General features: G+C 35.1%; 1 protein-coding gene across 1 annotated transcript; it reads right to left on the bottom strand.

Annotated features, from left to right (window-relative positions):
* Positions 1–6495: 6495 nt before the first annotated feature.
* Positions 6496–13917, bottom strand: LOTGIDRAFT_176186 (hypothetical protein; the record flags this gene model as incomplete). Its single annotated transcript, XM_009066772.1, has 3 exons — positions 6496–7028; positions 10119–10205; positions 13671–13917. 3 exons carry the CDS (start codon positions 13915–13917, stop codon positions 6496–6498), a joined length of 867 nt encoding a protein of 288 aa, XP_009065020.1.
* Positions 13918–15212: the final 1295 nt, after the last annotated feature.

The raw sequence follows: 15212 nt of genomic DNA, 5'->3' as shown, positions 1-15212 counted from the left end.
AAAATGGCATGTCATTCCATCTTAGTTCATGTTGATTGTATCGACTATCCAGGTTAAAACACATTTTCAAAATGGCTGCAATTGATTTCAATTGCTGATCAAATGTGGGACTAATTTCAAGCATGAAGTCTTTACAACGTGAGAGGTCGTGCAGTCGTTGTAATATTGAGACTGCATTATTATATATCTGCAAAGGTGAATGACAACCATAACTGTCAACAGTTACATCAGTGTGCTACGAATTCAATGTGCTATTACTTAAGTAAATTAGTTTGTTAATTAATTGCACACTGTATATTCTAATCAGCTTATTCTTATAGACACCTGATATCCTTTTATTATCAATTATTTCCTCATTAAAACTGATATACTTTTTATTTGAATAATTCATTTGCTGTTACATATACCAACGTAATGCCAAATTGTGACTTTGGATTTCAGGTTTCGTTTTGCCATTCAGATCTCTAGTGCTTTATTTTTATTTCACCCTGTGCCAGTGCCTATTGTTGAAAAGTTACTTAACAACTAAAGTCCTTCTGTTATATGTTAATCAGCAAACAAATTGCGACAGAGAACATTGTATTAAGTCTATATTTACTGTCAATAGACATCTGTGTATAGAATAATTCTAAAAATAACTCCAAGTGGTTATCAAGCAGAAAAGTAAAAAATTATTATTATTAAAAATCCATAAATTTTATTGTTCAAGTACGTTTTCAAGTTCGAAAATAAATTGATAAAGATTGATTTTTCAGATGAGTAAGAAAAAACCGAAAAAAAAACACTGGATTTTTTTTTTCGAGTGCTACTGAGTTGCAGTTTATCGATGTTATGCCTTTAGATAATATGCAACTACTGTTATTTTTCAGCACGAGTCACATGACAACACGGGCACTAAGAACCCCCGCCTGTTATCTGGAAGTTGAAATGGAGTCTTACGTTCTCTACGCACCTGTGGGCTAATGAAGACGGACAATGCCATGTAGGATGCAATGAGGAAAATTTTGCCAGGGAGCGACATTTTTCGCTTTCGATTTCTCCAACTGTCGAGGAATCTTTAACGTGCACGGTCTGTAGCATACGGTTTATTGTCCCATCCGAACGATTAGACGCTTTTTCCATGTCATCCCCTCTTACCTGCATCACTTACAGGGGGAAACTGGGTTGACAAATCCGAAGGTATCATCTCGACCTATGCCTGGATTGAACTCTGGACTTGCAGGTTAGAGAGCAAGCGTCTAACTCACTGAACAACCGCAGCTCAGGAATCAGGAAGATGAAGAAATTATGCCAATATAAAACGTTTGTTTCATACATTTAATGTTTAATGAGTTTTCCACGTAGTCCATGTATCCAAATGTGAACCATGTTCCTTTGTGTATGTAGAAAATAATCGTACCGTTTGACACATTACTATGGTTAATCACTCAGAATCATGCTGTTTATTAAATATTCTGGGTCATAGCTTTGCATAACCTTTAAGACGCCCTTATTTTTTAGTATCATTTATGTCACATTCTGCAACTGCCTTATTTTTTCTCAAGTAAACAAGGTTTATTATTTTTTAATAAAAAATAGTACAAAAATGATCGATGCCTTACAAATATTGCAATAAAAATATTATTATAAGTCTATTTTCAATTTTATTTCCAATATCTAAATTGAGGTCACACAGTATGGCCAATGTGCAAAATGTTTTAAACGAGTAGATATTATCGACAGGTGAATACAGCTGAAACATTTAGTAACACTAACACTACTATCAAATATAACTGAGACATTTAGTAACACCATGGTCGAATACAACTGAGACATTTAGTAACACTAACACAGCTATCAAATATAACTGAGACATTTAGTAACATCATGGTCGAATACAACTGAGACATTTAGTAACACCATGGTCGAATACAACTGAGACATTTAGTAACACTAACACTACGATTAAATATAACTGAGATATTTAGTAACACCATGGTCGAATACAACTGAGACATTTAGTAACATTAATGTCAAATACATCTGAGCTGAATACAACTGAAATTTAGTATCGCCAATAATTCTGAGATTAAGTAACACTAAGGTAAATTTTATTTAGTAATGCCAAGAGTGAATACATATGAGATTAAGTAACACCGATATTGAATAATGATGAAATTTAGTAACTCCAGTATTGAATACATTTGAAAAATCAACTTAAAAACATAATTGTTCGTCGCTTGTGTAATTAAATAACGCCAATATTTAATGCAACTTTAATGATGTTTAGTAACATCAATTTTTAATGCAGCTGACATTAAGTAACGCCAATATTTAATTAAATAACGTAATTATTTAACGTCATTAAGTAACGCCATTTAGACCGCCACTGTCTAGTGTAATAATCAAACTAATGGTTACTCTTTGATATATAAAATGTCCATACAATATTTGGAGAGTATGAATGGAGGTAATCAATAGAAAATATCAAACCAGTTGTTTGTTTGATGGCTAATGATAATTTCAAAGTCAACAAACATAAAAGAGTTCCCCGTTCACATAGCTATTTATTATACCGTCGAGAACTGGGCTAATTTTATTTGGCTCTAATAGACTTGTATTACTGTGGTTGTTAAGAATTGGCAGTTTCCTTCACTTGATATCAAAATATTGACGATAACGATGAAAGAAAGAGTTCTAATGGTGTCGATACCACAAGCTAACTTCCTTTTTCCAGGTCTTCAACAATGGACAAACCAATTCCATTTCTGAGGTTATTGTATCCATTTTATTTAAGGTTTCAAATGATAATAAATTGTTCCATATTCCACCTTTTCAGACGCGACTTCTTCTGTCGGAATACCTAAATGCTTTCCCCGTGTACTGACACAGAAGAAGCGTTTAGTCGTTCGGATGGGACAATCAACCGAGGCCCTGTTTGCTACAGGTTGAACACGTTAAAGATCAGTTGCAAACCGAATAAGAGTTGACTAATACCGCTGTCTATGCTTATTTTCCGTCAATATTGTCTGTCTTCAATAGCTCAATCAGGTGCAGAAAACTCCATTCATTTCATTTCGTTTCAGTAACAAGTTCTTGTATAAGTTCCATATAGTATGCTTGTACTACAAACGACTTCTATAGTAGAAATTCGGTTGAAGGAAATTAAGCGGAAATTAAAAATGAATTTTTGAAAAGTATCCCGTGAATTGGAACTTTTGATATTCTTTATAGTAAATAGATATTTTATCAGAACATGAATGTGTGAATCCTTGCAATAGAATTTGTTATGACTGTACATAATCCAATATTATGAAAGAGGAATTTTGTACAGCTTCATGTAAAGTAGTGGTGTTTGAAAACAATAATTGGCACGAGAAATACACGGTGTAATTTCTTTCTGATTCGAGAATTTACGAATTTTATGACTGCTTATTGCTTGCAATAGAAATTTTCTCTGATGGAAATGAAAGGCCAGAAAACCTCTTTACAAACGATTTCTATTTATTTTTCTGCGTGAGTGTAAGTTTGTTAATGATCACCTTCAATTTTAGTAAATATCACACATTATTGATTGATCTGAAAGCATCATTCACGTAATTTCCGCTTTAGATTCAATCAAAAATGTAGCCTAGAAATACATATTGAACAACAACTGTATAATCAATTCATCAATTTTCAGAAAATTCAGAAAATGAAATAATATTGTAATGAGAAGTAATTTTTTAGCAATTGAAAATGACAAAATAATTTGGATGGTTCAGAACTGACGAACTATTGGTCATTTAAATGACTCAGTCACTTAGATGGTTCAGAATTGTCGAAATGGCACAATTTATAGTGACAAAGTCATTTGGATGGTTCAGAATTGCCGAACTTTATAAATTTTAAATGCCAAAGTCATTGGAAATGTTCAGAATTGCCGAACTATTGGTCATTAAAAATGACACAGTCACATGGATTATTCAAAATTGCCGAACTTTCGCAATTTTTAATGCCAAAGTCACTGGCTTGGTTCAGAATTGCCGAACTATTGGTCATTAAAAATGACACAGTCACATGGATTGTTCAAAATTGCCGAACTGTTGTCCTAACAATAATGACATAGTCACATGGATTGTTTAGAATAGCCGAATTATTGATCGTTAAAAATGACAGTCACAGAATAGTTCAGAATTGTCGAACTATTGGTCATTAAAAATGATACAGCCACTTGGATTGTTCAGAACTGCCGAACTGTTGGTCGTCAAAAAAACATACAGTCGCACGGATTGTTCATGGGTTGTCCATAATTGCCGAACTACTGGTCATTAAGAAGTCAGTCAGTCATAGAATTGTTGAACTATTGGTCCTCAAAAAATGACACAGTCACATAGATTGTTCAAAATTGCAGAACTTTCGCAATTTGTAATACCACAGTCACTGGGATTGTTCAAAATTGCTGAACTGTTGTCCTAACAAAAAATAACGACATACTCACATGGATTGATTGTTCAGAATTGCCGAATTATTGGTCATTAAAATGACTCAGTCACTTGGATTGTTCAGAATTGCCGAACTGTTGGTCATCAAAAAATGACACAGTCACATGGATTGTTCTAAATTGCCGAACTGTTGTCCTAACAAAAATGGCACAGTCACATGGATTGTTCGTGGGTTGTCCTTAATTGCCGAACTATTGGTCACTAAGAATGTCCAGTCACGTGGATTGCACAGCATTTCTGAAGCATATTGGTCCTCAAAAAATGACACAACATAGATTGTTCGAAATTGCCGAACTTTCGCAATTTTTAATGCCAAAGTCACCGTGATTGTTCAGAATTGCCGAACTATTGGTCATTAAAAATGAGAGTCACATGGATTGTTCAAAATTGCCGAACTGTTGTCCAACAAAAATGACACAGTCACACGGGTTGTGCATGGATTACCGAACTATTGGTGATTAAAAATGGCAAATATAGCACAGTTCGGCAACTTGAACAACCCATGTGACAGTGTCATTTTCAATTTCCATATTATGTTCGGCAAATCTTAGCCATCTAAGTAACGTTGCAATTTTTTATGACCAATAATAGTTATGCGATCCATGTGACTGTCATTTTTCATGTTTGGCAATTCTGATTTTTAACAACCAAAGTTCAGTAGATCTGAACAATCAAAAATAGTTAGTTAAAGATCAATCGTTCGGCAATGATAAACAATTTATGTGACTCTCATTTTTAATGGCCAATTGTTCGGCAATTCTGAACAATTCATGTTAATGTTTTATTTTGAATGATCAATAGTTCGGCAATTCTGAACAATTCTGTTACTTTGTCAACTTTAATGATCTAAAGTTCGGCATTTAAGATGAGTAAATGGTCTTTTTCAGTTATCAAAAGGTTCGTCAGATCTGCACAATCAATATGACTGTCATTTTTTATAACCCAAAGTTCGGCAATTTTGAACAATCAATTCGACTGTGTCATTTCTAATGATCAATAGTTCGGTAATTCTGAACCATCCATGTGAAAGTTTAATTTTCAATGACTACTAATTAGATAATTTTGAATAAATGATAGCAGACATTTAGTAGAAGATTGACGCAGTTTTCCCGGTACAGAACTCTATATCATAATAGCCCGACGTTTATTTTTCTAGAAAACCATTCTAATTAAACAATTGTCTAGCTTGATGAAATATCATTTAGCGAATTTATCTTATTAAATTCAATTATGTCCATTCAAATAATCGAATTAGACGCCGTATTATATAGGCTATCAGACATAATGAGAACTTAAGACAATAAGTACAAAAAGTACTTGGAACAGAGTGCTATAAGAAATGAAGCAAGTTACATTTATTATATGCTATGTTTCTACTCCGGATTGGGTCAATAGAGACAGACACCCTTCAATGTGCAATGAGGTGGTGTTATTTTACAGGACAGCGGCATTCACCTTCGATTTTCGATTCCCAATGACGAGGGATCCTTAACATGCTCACTCTGAAACACACCTAGGTTTTGTGTCCGGTTATAAATAGGGTGATATCTCAACCTAATTCTGAATCGAACCCCTAGACCTACAGGTCTTATAAAGAGACATGACATAGTCCTAAAAACCGTTATGATTTTCTTTGATTTAGTTCATTGCATATTAGCATCACAATTATTGTAAACATAACTTTAAAACCCTGTGCATGTGCCTTATATTGAATAGTAACTTGTTACTTTTCAATCACCCTAATCCCTAACCTCATGGTATTTAATTGGGTGGTTGTCTATTATGCGACCTGAAATTACCTATATTACAAGATATCATTGCATCAGTATAATTGTAGTACATAGTGCAGATCGATGTTATGGTCTGATAGTAGTACTGTTAGTGATCGTTAGATAATGACGTTATTCATCAGTTTCAGCTTTCAGTGTCATTGTTAACATATTTTGTTATAATTGTATTACACTAACTGGGTTACTTATTTCTAGCACAATCTTTATAGAGTTCGAAAGAAACCAGACTAACACACTCGTTACTATAAACAATCTAGTACGATGATGGGTGCTGCAGTTGCTACTTTTACAGCTGCTACTTTTGTTACTGCTACTACTAGCACTACTGCTCTAACTGCTACTGCTGTTTCTTCTATTGTTCTTGTTATTGCTCTTACTGCTACTGTTGCTACTGCTACTGTTTCTACTGCTATTGCTACTGCTCTAACTGCTACTGCTGTTTCTTCTATTGTTCTTGTTATTGCTCTTACCGCTACTGTTGCTACTGCTACTGTTTCTACTGCTATTGCTACTGCTCTAACTGCTACTGCTGTTTCTTCTAATGTTCTTGTTATTGCTTTTACTGCTACTGTTGCTACTGCTACTGTTTCTACTGCTATTGCTACTGCTTTAACTGCTACTGCTGCTTCTTCTATTGTTCTTGTTATTGCTCTTACTGCTACTGTTCGTATTGCTTCTGCAACTGCTCTAACTGCAATTGTTCTTGCTCCTACCAATACTGTTGCTTCTGTCCCTACGGCTATTTCTCGAAATAGTACTTCTAATACCCTTGTTGCTAAAACTCTAAATGTATCTTGTTACTATTCCTACAGCTACTGCTACTGATGTCACCGTAAAAACTGCTACAACTGCTACTGCTATTTCTCTTACTGCTGATACTCCTACCGCAATTACATTGCTCAAAATAGTACAGCAACCCTCCCTGCCGCTAAAACTCTAAAAGTCTTTCTATTTATACAGCTGCTGCTACCGCTGTTACTGCACAGACTGCTACAGCTACTACTGTTAATGCTATTACTACTAGTGCCCCAACTCGTTGATTAAGTGTTCACTGTCAACCATTTCTTTCTGACTGGACCCATATTCGACTACCATTGCTACTTTCTGTCTGTTTGGGCATGACTTTTGATTTTTGATTAGAACTGATGTTCACATGTTTGTCCTTTATTTATGCCTTGGTGTCCTTGACCCTAATTACCTAGCTAATTAGAGGAGTAAACCCGAGGGATTGTCAAGCGGATTCAATTTGAGCACTGATGATTCTTATGAATGAAAATATTGTTTAATTTGATGTATTGTTGTATTGCGTTTACAGGAAATTTCATTAAGAGTTGTAGACTTGATCACACGGCCCAACGTTCACTACTGCTATCAACAAAGGATAAAAGAGACTACGCGAAATGGCATTAATTATTGAAAGGAAAAAGAAAGTAAAAACAGTGTGGTATTATCTTTGTTGGCTAGAAAATTGCTTTAGAACTAGGTTTCAGAGATTTTGACCCTGTTAAACATATTTAGAGTCAATTTTTAATACTAAGTCAACATACAAACGATCATCTCAAAGATTTCTGAAAAACTCTGTGGATGAAGCTTTCTAGTGGCGTTTCTAGGAGATAACAGGTACAGGGGCCGAGCATGGGCCCAGAATTTTTTTTCAGGGGGGCACAGTCCATTCTTTCACTATGTAAAAAAATTAAAAAAAGTCGAAAAGTGAAGGGGGTGGCATCCAGCATCTATACTCCCCCACCCCCCGCCCCTGTAGAAGAAACGCCAATGAAGCTTTTATAAAAGGGTAGTACAGGTAAACTCTTAGAATGGCCACCATCGTCTCGTCAACACGTCCAAAACTATTACATATTTATACCGTGTTTCACTTTCGTAGGTAAACCTCGCATTAGGGACAAGGTAATACATACCATTTTCAAACCGATTTAATTTACGGTTTGTTTGTAAGTGTGATGACCCGTACGAAACTCTTGTAGGCTATATTATACGAGTACGGGCAACTCCAAATGAAACTACGCATGGTTCTTACAAGGAAATAACACAAACGAATGTAGTTCCATAGTTTCGTATGGAGTTGCCCGTGCTCGTATGATATACACGAGTTTCGTGCGATGTCGTCTTAATCAAGCAGTTTATCACATTCTCTTCGCTGCCACACAAGTTCCTGGAAGTCGTCGAACTGCTCGCGGCAAACCTGACTTTTCCTTAAGCCAAAAATTCAAATTTCATGAAAGATCCTCATTTCCCAGACACTTTACAAACCACTGTTATAATTAACCGACTTTTTATGGTTCCTAAAGAAATAAGAATGTACATGAAGCAGGTTTTGTCTACTAATTACTAATTAGTAAAGCCAATTAAAACAAAAAGTATATTTCAATGAAAAAGTGTAGAAAGTTTTTACAAAGATGATGGACGACTATCAACTTTGATGGAGTCTTTGAGACTGTTATCATGAACTATTTTGTGTCTCAAAGGGCATCCACAGCAATACTAATTAGTTTTTTTTTCTGTATGTCGAGAAATATCGCTTATTTGCACTCGTATCTAGGTTTATTGAAATATCCGACCACCTTATTAACGTCGATGAAACATTATGCACAATACGTCTCGAGGGGGAGCCCCATTCAAACTATCAAACTACTCCAATGTCGAGATGACCAGAATTGATTTGCAACAGTTTAGTCTGCAAAAATAACCCTCCCAAGAAGAATCTTAGACTTGGTTCTTTCAATTCATTAATTTAATCATGAAATCTGTCGACATAACTAAAGGTGCAGGCACACGCAAAGTTTTACAAAAATATCCGATCAAGACCGACTCGAATCTTGGGTAAAATCTCGCGTCATCATCAAATCAGATTCATTTTCCTTTCAATTGCATACTTCGCACGCGATTATCGACCAAGTTGAAAACCACCGACTGGAGACCGAATCGGCGACAAAAGTCTTCAACCAAAACCTTACGTACAACAAATTTGCCATTTGCATAAAACAAAATATCCCACCCAAAATGAATAAGTCTTTGTTCTGAACTAATTAAAAGCCTAGTTCAACGCACATTTGCGTCTCTTTGTGGCGAGACTTTATCCACAATCCACACGAATCTGCTCAAATTCGATGAAGAATAATTAAAATGCAAGTTTTGGAGGTTCATTATAATTGACTAGTAGGCAAAAATTATTTCAACCAAGAAGAAGAAACCATCTGTTTTCATAAAATCGGATCGACTCGGAAAAGCTCAACAGAAGTAAATTTACGCCTCTTGGGGCGTCTCTTTCCCTTCGTCAATCAAATTAGGTTCGAATATGGAGACGGATGTGGCATTAATTTCACTTTACCCATTGAAGCTGTCAAATTCATTCAGAGTCTATCGAATTAATGGAAACAAAACTCTTAACAAACTGTTTCAAATAAGTCGATTAAAATGTTGATATTTCGCTCAATATTAGAACGTTAGAGTCAGATGCAAATAACGTTCTAGACTATATAAGCATTGACTGAATAACGTGCCTATATTTGGAAATTAATGAAAGCTTTAGTTCAGGAAGAGCATCGGTCTGCAAGCAGATCTTTGGTCTAGTCTTTATGCTTACTGAACAAATTTACCTCTGTGAAGTACACGTGTGTTCATTTGAACGCGATTGCATTCCACCATATAACTAGGTATCTATATATTGCGTTCCAGAATGGCAATCTAGAAATTTAAATATTACACTGAAGCACATTGGTCAATTTTTTAAAAAGTTAGTAATACCATGGTGTACGCTTGTGTTTCTTTATGAGATAGATTCATGATCCGTAGTTCCAGAAACGTGTTTTTTTAGCTAAGCTAGTCAGTAATAAGGATCACAGCTCACCAAATTGCGTGTCCATGCGTTTGAAAGTTATAATGACGGCTAGTCTTTTCTCCAAGACCAAAATAACCGAAAATGGCGAACCATGGCCTATAGAATATATCAATAATGAATGCAACTTTTATCAACAACTAAACTACCCAACTGTTACATTGGTATGCATTCACAATACATGGAGAATTTATGGAATGTGGACTCCATACAGTGATTTAAAACAAAAAGAAACGATGAATATTTAAATGTAATATTGATAGCGTCATAATGAAAAATTATGATCTTTGTTGATAGCGTCCTGTATTTAATATCAGCTCATACAAATACAATTATTATGAATGATAAAGGAAACATACCACATAGAAAAATGTGCCTACTCTTAGATTCCTGCAAATCTTTACTTAGATGTGCATTATTATTTTATATTTCTCAGAAAATGTCCGGTCTCAGTTTTTCAATTTTACGAAAAGTATCAATTTTCATGATCCATGACAGTTTTTAAGCGTCTGGATAACATAGACTATAGAATTTTACTGAGGAGAATTGGTGCTAATAATAAGACTCTTTGCTTACTATTTTGACAATAATCATCGACATTTTTTGCAAATTTGGGGCTCTGTATCAGTCAATTAAAACGTAGGTTTTTTAAAAGACGTTATGTGCTGGTGCTAATAATAAGACTCTGTGCTTACTATTTTGACAATAATTATCGAAATTTTTTTGCAGATTTGGAGCTCTGTATCAGTTAATTAAAACGTAGGTTTTTTAAAAAACGTTATGTGCTGGGTTACTTCGAACAAATGATGGTCGTGGGTTCTAATTTTGGTCGTCGTGTGAAATTCAGATGACATAAATCTTTCAACAATTCCAGTTTGACAAAGGACCAGCTAGCTCGTTGGCCTAAATTGCTAAAAGCGTTATAGTTGTTAATCTGTATTCAAATAAATAACACATATTAAAAGAAACAAGAAATTGTTATTACTATGAAACTCTACTGCGTTAACTATTTAACAGAATACAGCAAACAAAAGACTTTTTCTGTTATGAGCTATGTATAGTGTTACAGACTGTATTATTGATGACCACAAAAGAGACAGTGTAAAATTTTATTACCGATTCTTCTATTTTCTTCAGTCATCAAATATTTATACACTCATCTACTAATTCAATACCATGTTTATTCTCTACACACTTCATTCTACAAATTCAATTTATGGCTTCAGAGAACTACGATGGTCGTGTACGTCTGTATTCAGCAAATTGATGTTAGTATCCTACAGATTGTCAGTATCCATCAGATTGTCAGTATCAAACAGAGTGTCAGTATCAAACAGATTGTCAGTATCAAACAGAGTGTCAGGACCAACAGACTGCCAGATCAAACAGATTGTCAGTATCAAACAGAGTGTCAGGACCAACAGATTGCGAGATCAAACAGATTGTCAGTATCAAACAGAGTGTCAGGATCCAACCGATTGTCAGTATCCAACGAACTGAAGTAAGTATTCAACAGATTGTCTGTATCCAACAGATTGTCAACATCCTACAGATTGTCAGTATAACAGATTGTCAGTATTCAACCGATTTTCTGTATCCAACAGTTTGTCAGTATCCAATTTTTAACCAATGGAAGCTCAGTATGAGCTTTGCAGTTCTAGTTCGGCAAACCACATGTAAACTGTTAGCGGTTTTTTGAAATGGATATCTAGTATATTATGATATTCTGTCGGTAAACAAACTTTTGCCAAGAGTTAATTAGATATCACATAAACCAGATGTAATGAGCATCCAGACATTGCACTCCACAGTATTGGATCTTAATTGGCTTTGGATGGACCAACCGATAACTTATTAAGTTTCTGTATGCGTTTGAGAACCTTCGTACTTTTTGGAATTAGTTATCGGTATCTGATATTGTAGACAAAAAATAATTATAAACATTTGCAGACCCTGTGAATCACTTAACGAAACAAGGTTTTTCAGATTTCGTAGTCATTTGGATCCTTATAAGTGCAAAGTTACATCGGGGTATTTTCAAATTTGTATAGGATCCATACTTAAAGGTGCGACACACGAACGGTCTTGGGTCTTGAGTCTTGTCATGAGTTACCCGACCGGCACTGGCACACGAGGAGACAAAAATCTCCAATCGGTCATTTTCCAACATGTCGATAATCACGTGCGGAGCATGCACATGAAAGGAAAATGGATGTGATTGGATGATGATGGTCTGTCTTGCAGACGATTGGAGACAATAATTATCAACCTTGTTTGATATTATAAATCTTGTCGTGGAAGCACATGCGAGATNTTACTCAAGACTCTAATCGGCGACAAATATCAGCGACCAAGGCCGCTGTGTGATTATTTCGTCCAGGTTGTGAAATTTTTATTAGAGTATATAATCAGATCTAAGATAGATGTATAACGTTTCGCAATGTTACATCAAAAGGTAAAGACTTGTACTATTATACTTGTTAAGCCATTAATAATACACATAAACATACACATATATATATTATAAGGGTTAACTATTTTAGCTTAATTGTCATTTAATTATAATAGCGAGAGATTGGTATAATTTATTAAGATAGATATTTATATTAGATGTTGCACTGGTAGCATTACATTAGGATTGTCTTCCGTATCAGAGAAGATACTAATACGATTCCTGTCCAACATTAATGATGTCGTGATGCCAAACGACGGGGGCCTTATTCTGGAAAACTTAACCTAAGATGATTTTAGTGTTCCAGACACCTGATTGGCCAATCACTAAAGTTGATTTTAATTTAAGTTTTTGTTATCCAATCAGATTACTATATTTCTTAAAATTTGGATTTCATTCAAGTTAAGTTTTGAAGAATATACATGGAATAAGCTTGGTATTTCAATATCCATTCATCGGAATTCCAAATATTTACCCAGTTTCTCTATAGTAAATAAGTATATACAGTATCAACCGCACACCTGTCACCATTCATAGCCAAATTACAATACAAGATTAATTGGAATACTTGTGAATATATATTGTATCAAAATATGCCATGTGTATCGTAACTAGTACCAAGGTCAATATACGTTGAATAGACGACAATAAATAGATCTCTTTGAACAGTGTATCTTTGGTTCTCAGCATTGGGTATCTGTACCCTTTGATGATACCAGCGACCATAACAGGGGGTCCCAGGAGAGCATGTGTTCTAGATTGTTCTGTCGACTAGACGAATAAATAATTTGTCCTAGATCTAAAGCTTTTCACGACAATTGTAGTACAAAATGCCAAGAACAAAAGCGCCGTATGAATACATATTTTCAGCCAGATTTTGCTATTTTTATGCTACGATTTTCTTGGAAGAGTAAGGTGTAGAAATTCACTATAAATGAAATACGACAATGAACTTAGGCTATTTCCCCTCATGATGTCCATAAGCCTGGGAATAATTATCAGAACAACGTTTCATCAAATTGCAGTGGTGCATTGCAATGACATAGTAAAAAAGAGTATTGGCAATTAGTAACGAAGAATATCTCCATGCAATATAATGGTAACCCACTTACCTAGTTCGTCGATGTTTTTGGACATGTTTAACGAAACTCCTATTAATACAACACTAAACAATAATAACATAAACGACACTACGGCTACGGCTCTAGCCACACGTTTGCGATGTCTGGTGGCCGGATCGTCTTCCAGTTTAGATTTCGTGACGCTGATGCTGACTTTTGTAGCCGGTTCGACCACAAGTTCTTCATGTTCGATGTGACAAGACAAAATTTCAATCGCGTCATCTTCTGTTGTTGTCATAGCTCCCTGCACGAGCTCCTCCACGTGAGGCTCCTCGTGCAGTTGCTCCTCTTCTCGAGGTTCGTGTAATTCTAATGATTCCAAGATTTTGGAAATATTTCGGAATCACCTGGGATAAAATATAATAATCATCATTTAAAGTCCGACTCCGGTGGTTGGATTTTTGAAGTTCAACCATGCAGGTAGTCTATTTGTTATAGTAATAACACCATATAATTCCTCTACACTTGAAACAGGCTTGCACATTCATATTAGAAATAAAGCACGCGCGATATCGACAAGATTAAGTGAATTTTAACTTCAATGTTATTATCACTAATAATCCCCATCAATAAGCCAGTACAAAAATCAATTAAAATTTCCTCCAATAACTTCAGAATGAAATAGACCAATAACCAGATACCAAGAAGTTTAAAATTAACTGTTACGTCCACAAACGATCCTACTTGTTCGAGCCTATTGTAATTTTACAAGTGACTTAAGACCAACTAATTAAGAGAATAAATAAGAGACAAGTTTGGACACCGTAATCACACTTCGTAATATCTTTACCGAAATTTCGAATTTGGAGACCTACTTATCAGATCTCTAAGATTATTTTCAGTTCGAATTTCAATATCGATGTTTCTATATATCGAGCACATGGACCAAAATCTAACGAAGTTAGTAATTGTCCAAAACTTAAAGCATAGCGTCCAACAAACTGAAGACACACAGATCGCTTATTAACACATAGGGAAATTTTTAAATTTGAAACCCAATATCACTCACACTCCGAAATCCTTTAAGACATAACGTTCGATCTGTAAAAGTTGTCGGAAGGTTTTCCAGGTAGATATACACTAACCTATCCAAGAAAGAAGCTATCCATTATACTAAGTCATGTTTGTTATGTTTCAGTCAATCGGAGATATATTTGACGCTGACGATATAGTCAGAAACATAATGAAAGTGAAGCAGACGATTCAAACACCTGTAAATATATCTATACTAATAAACATTCACGAGACTAACTTCCAATCCGTACAACAACGAACGTCTTCCCGCGCTATTTTCATCGATTTCAGCCAATCAATTCGCTTCGTCTGCTTCATTCCGCCTGCTTTCATTCCGTTTATCTCGCGCCTTTAGCTTGTCGTCTGCCACTGCTGATATTTCAATCAAACACTCGAAGCAAGTCAGTAATTTTTTTACGTTTCCGTAATGTAGCTACATTAATCTGTAGAACGTTCTGAGAATCAAATGAATGTCATACTACTCTTAATTTGAAATGAAGAAAAAACCTACATCATCCC

This window comes from Lottia gigantea (assembly GCF_000327385.1).
Source record: "Lottia gigantea unplaced genomic scaffold LOTGIsca_792, whole genome shotgun sequence".
NCBI classification, from domain to species: domain Eukaryota; kingdom Metazoa; phylum Mollusca; class Gastropoda; family Lottiidae; genus Lottia; species Lottia gigantea.
Note: the sequence above shows the minus strand (reverse complement) of the source record. Positions and strands in the feature narration are given on the sequence as shown.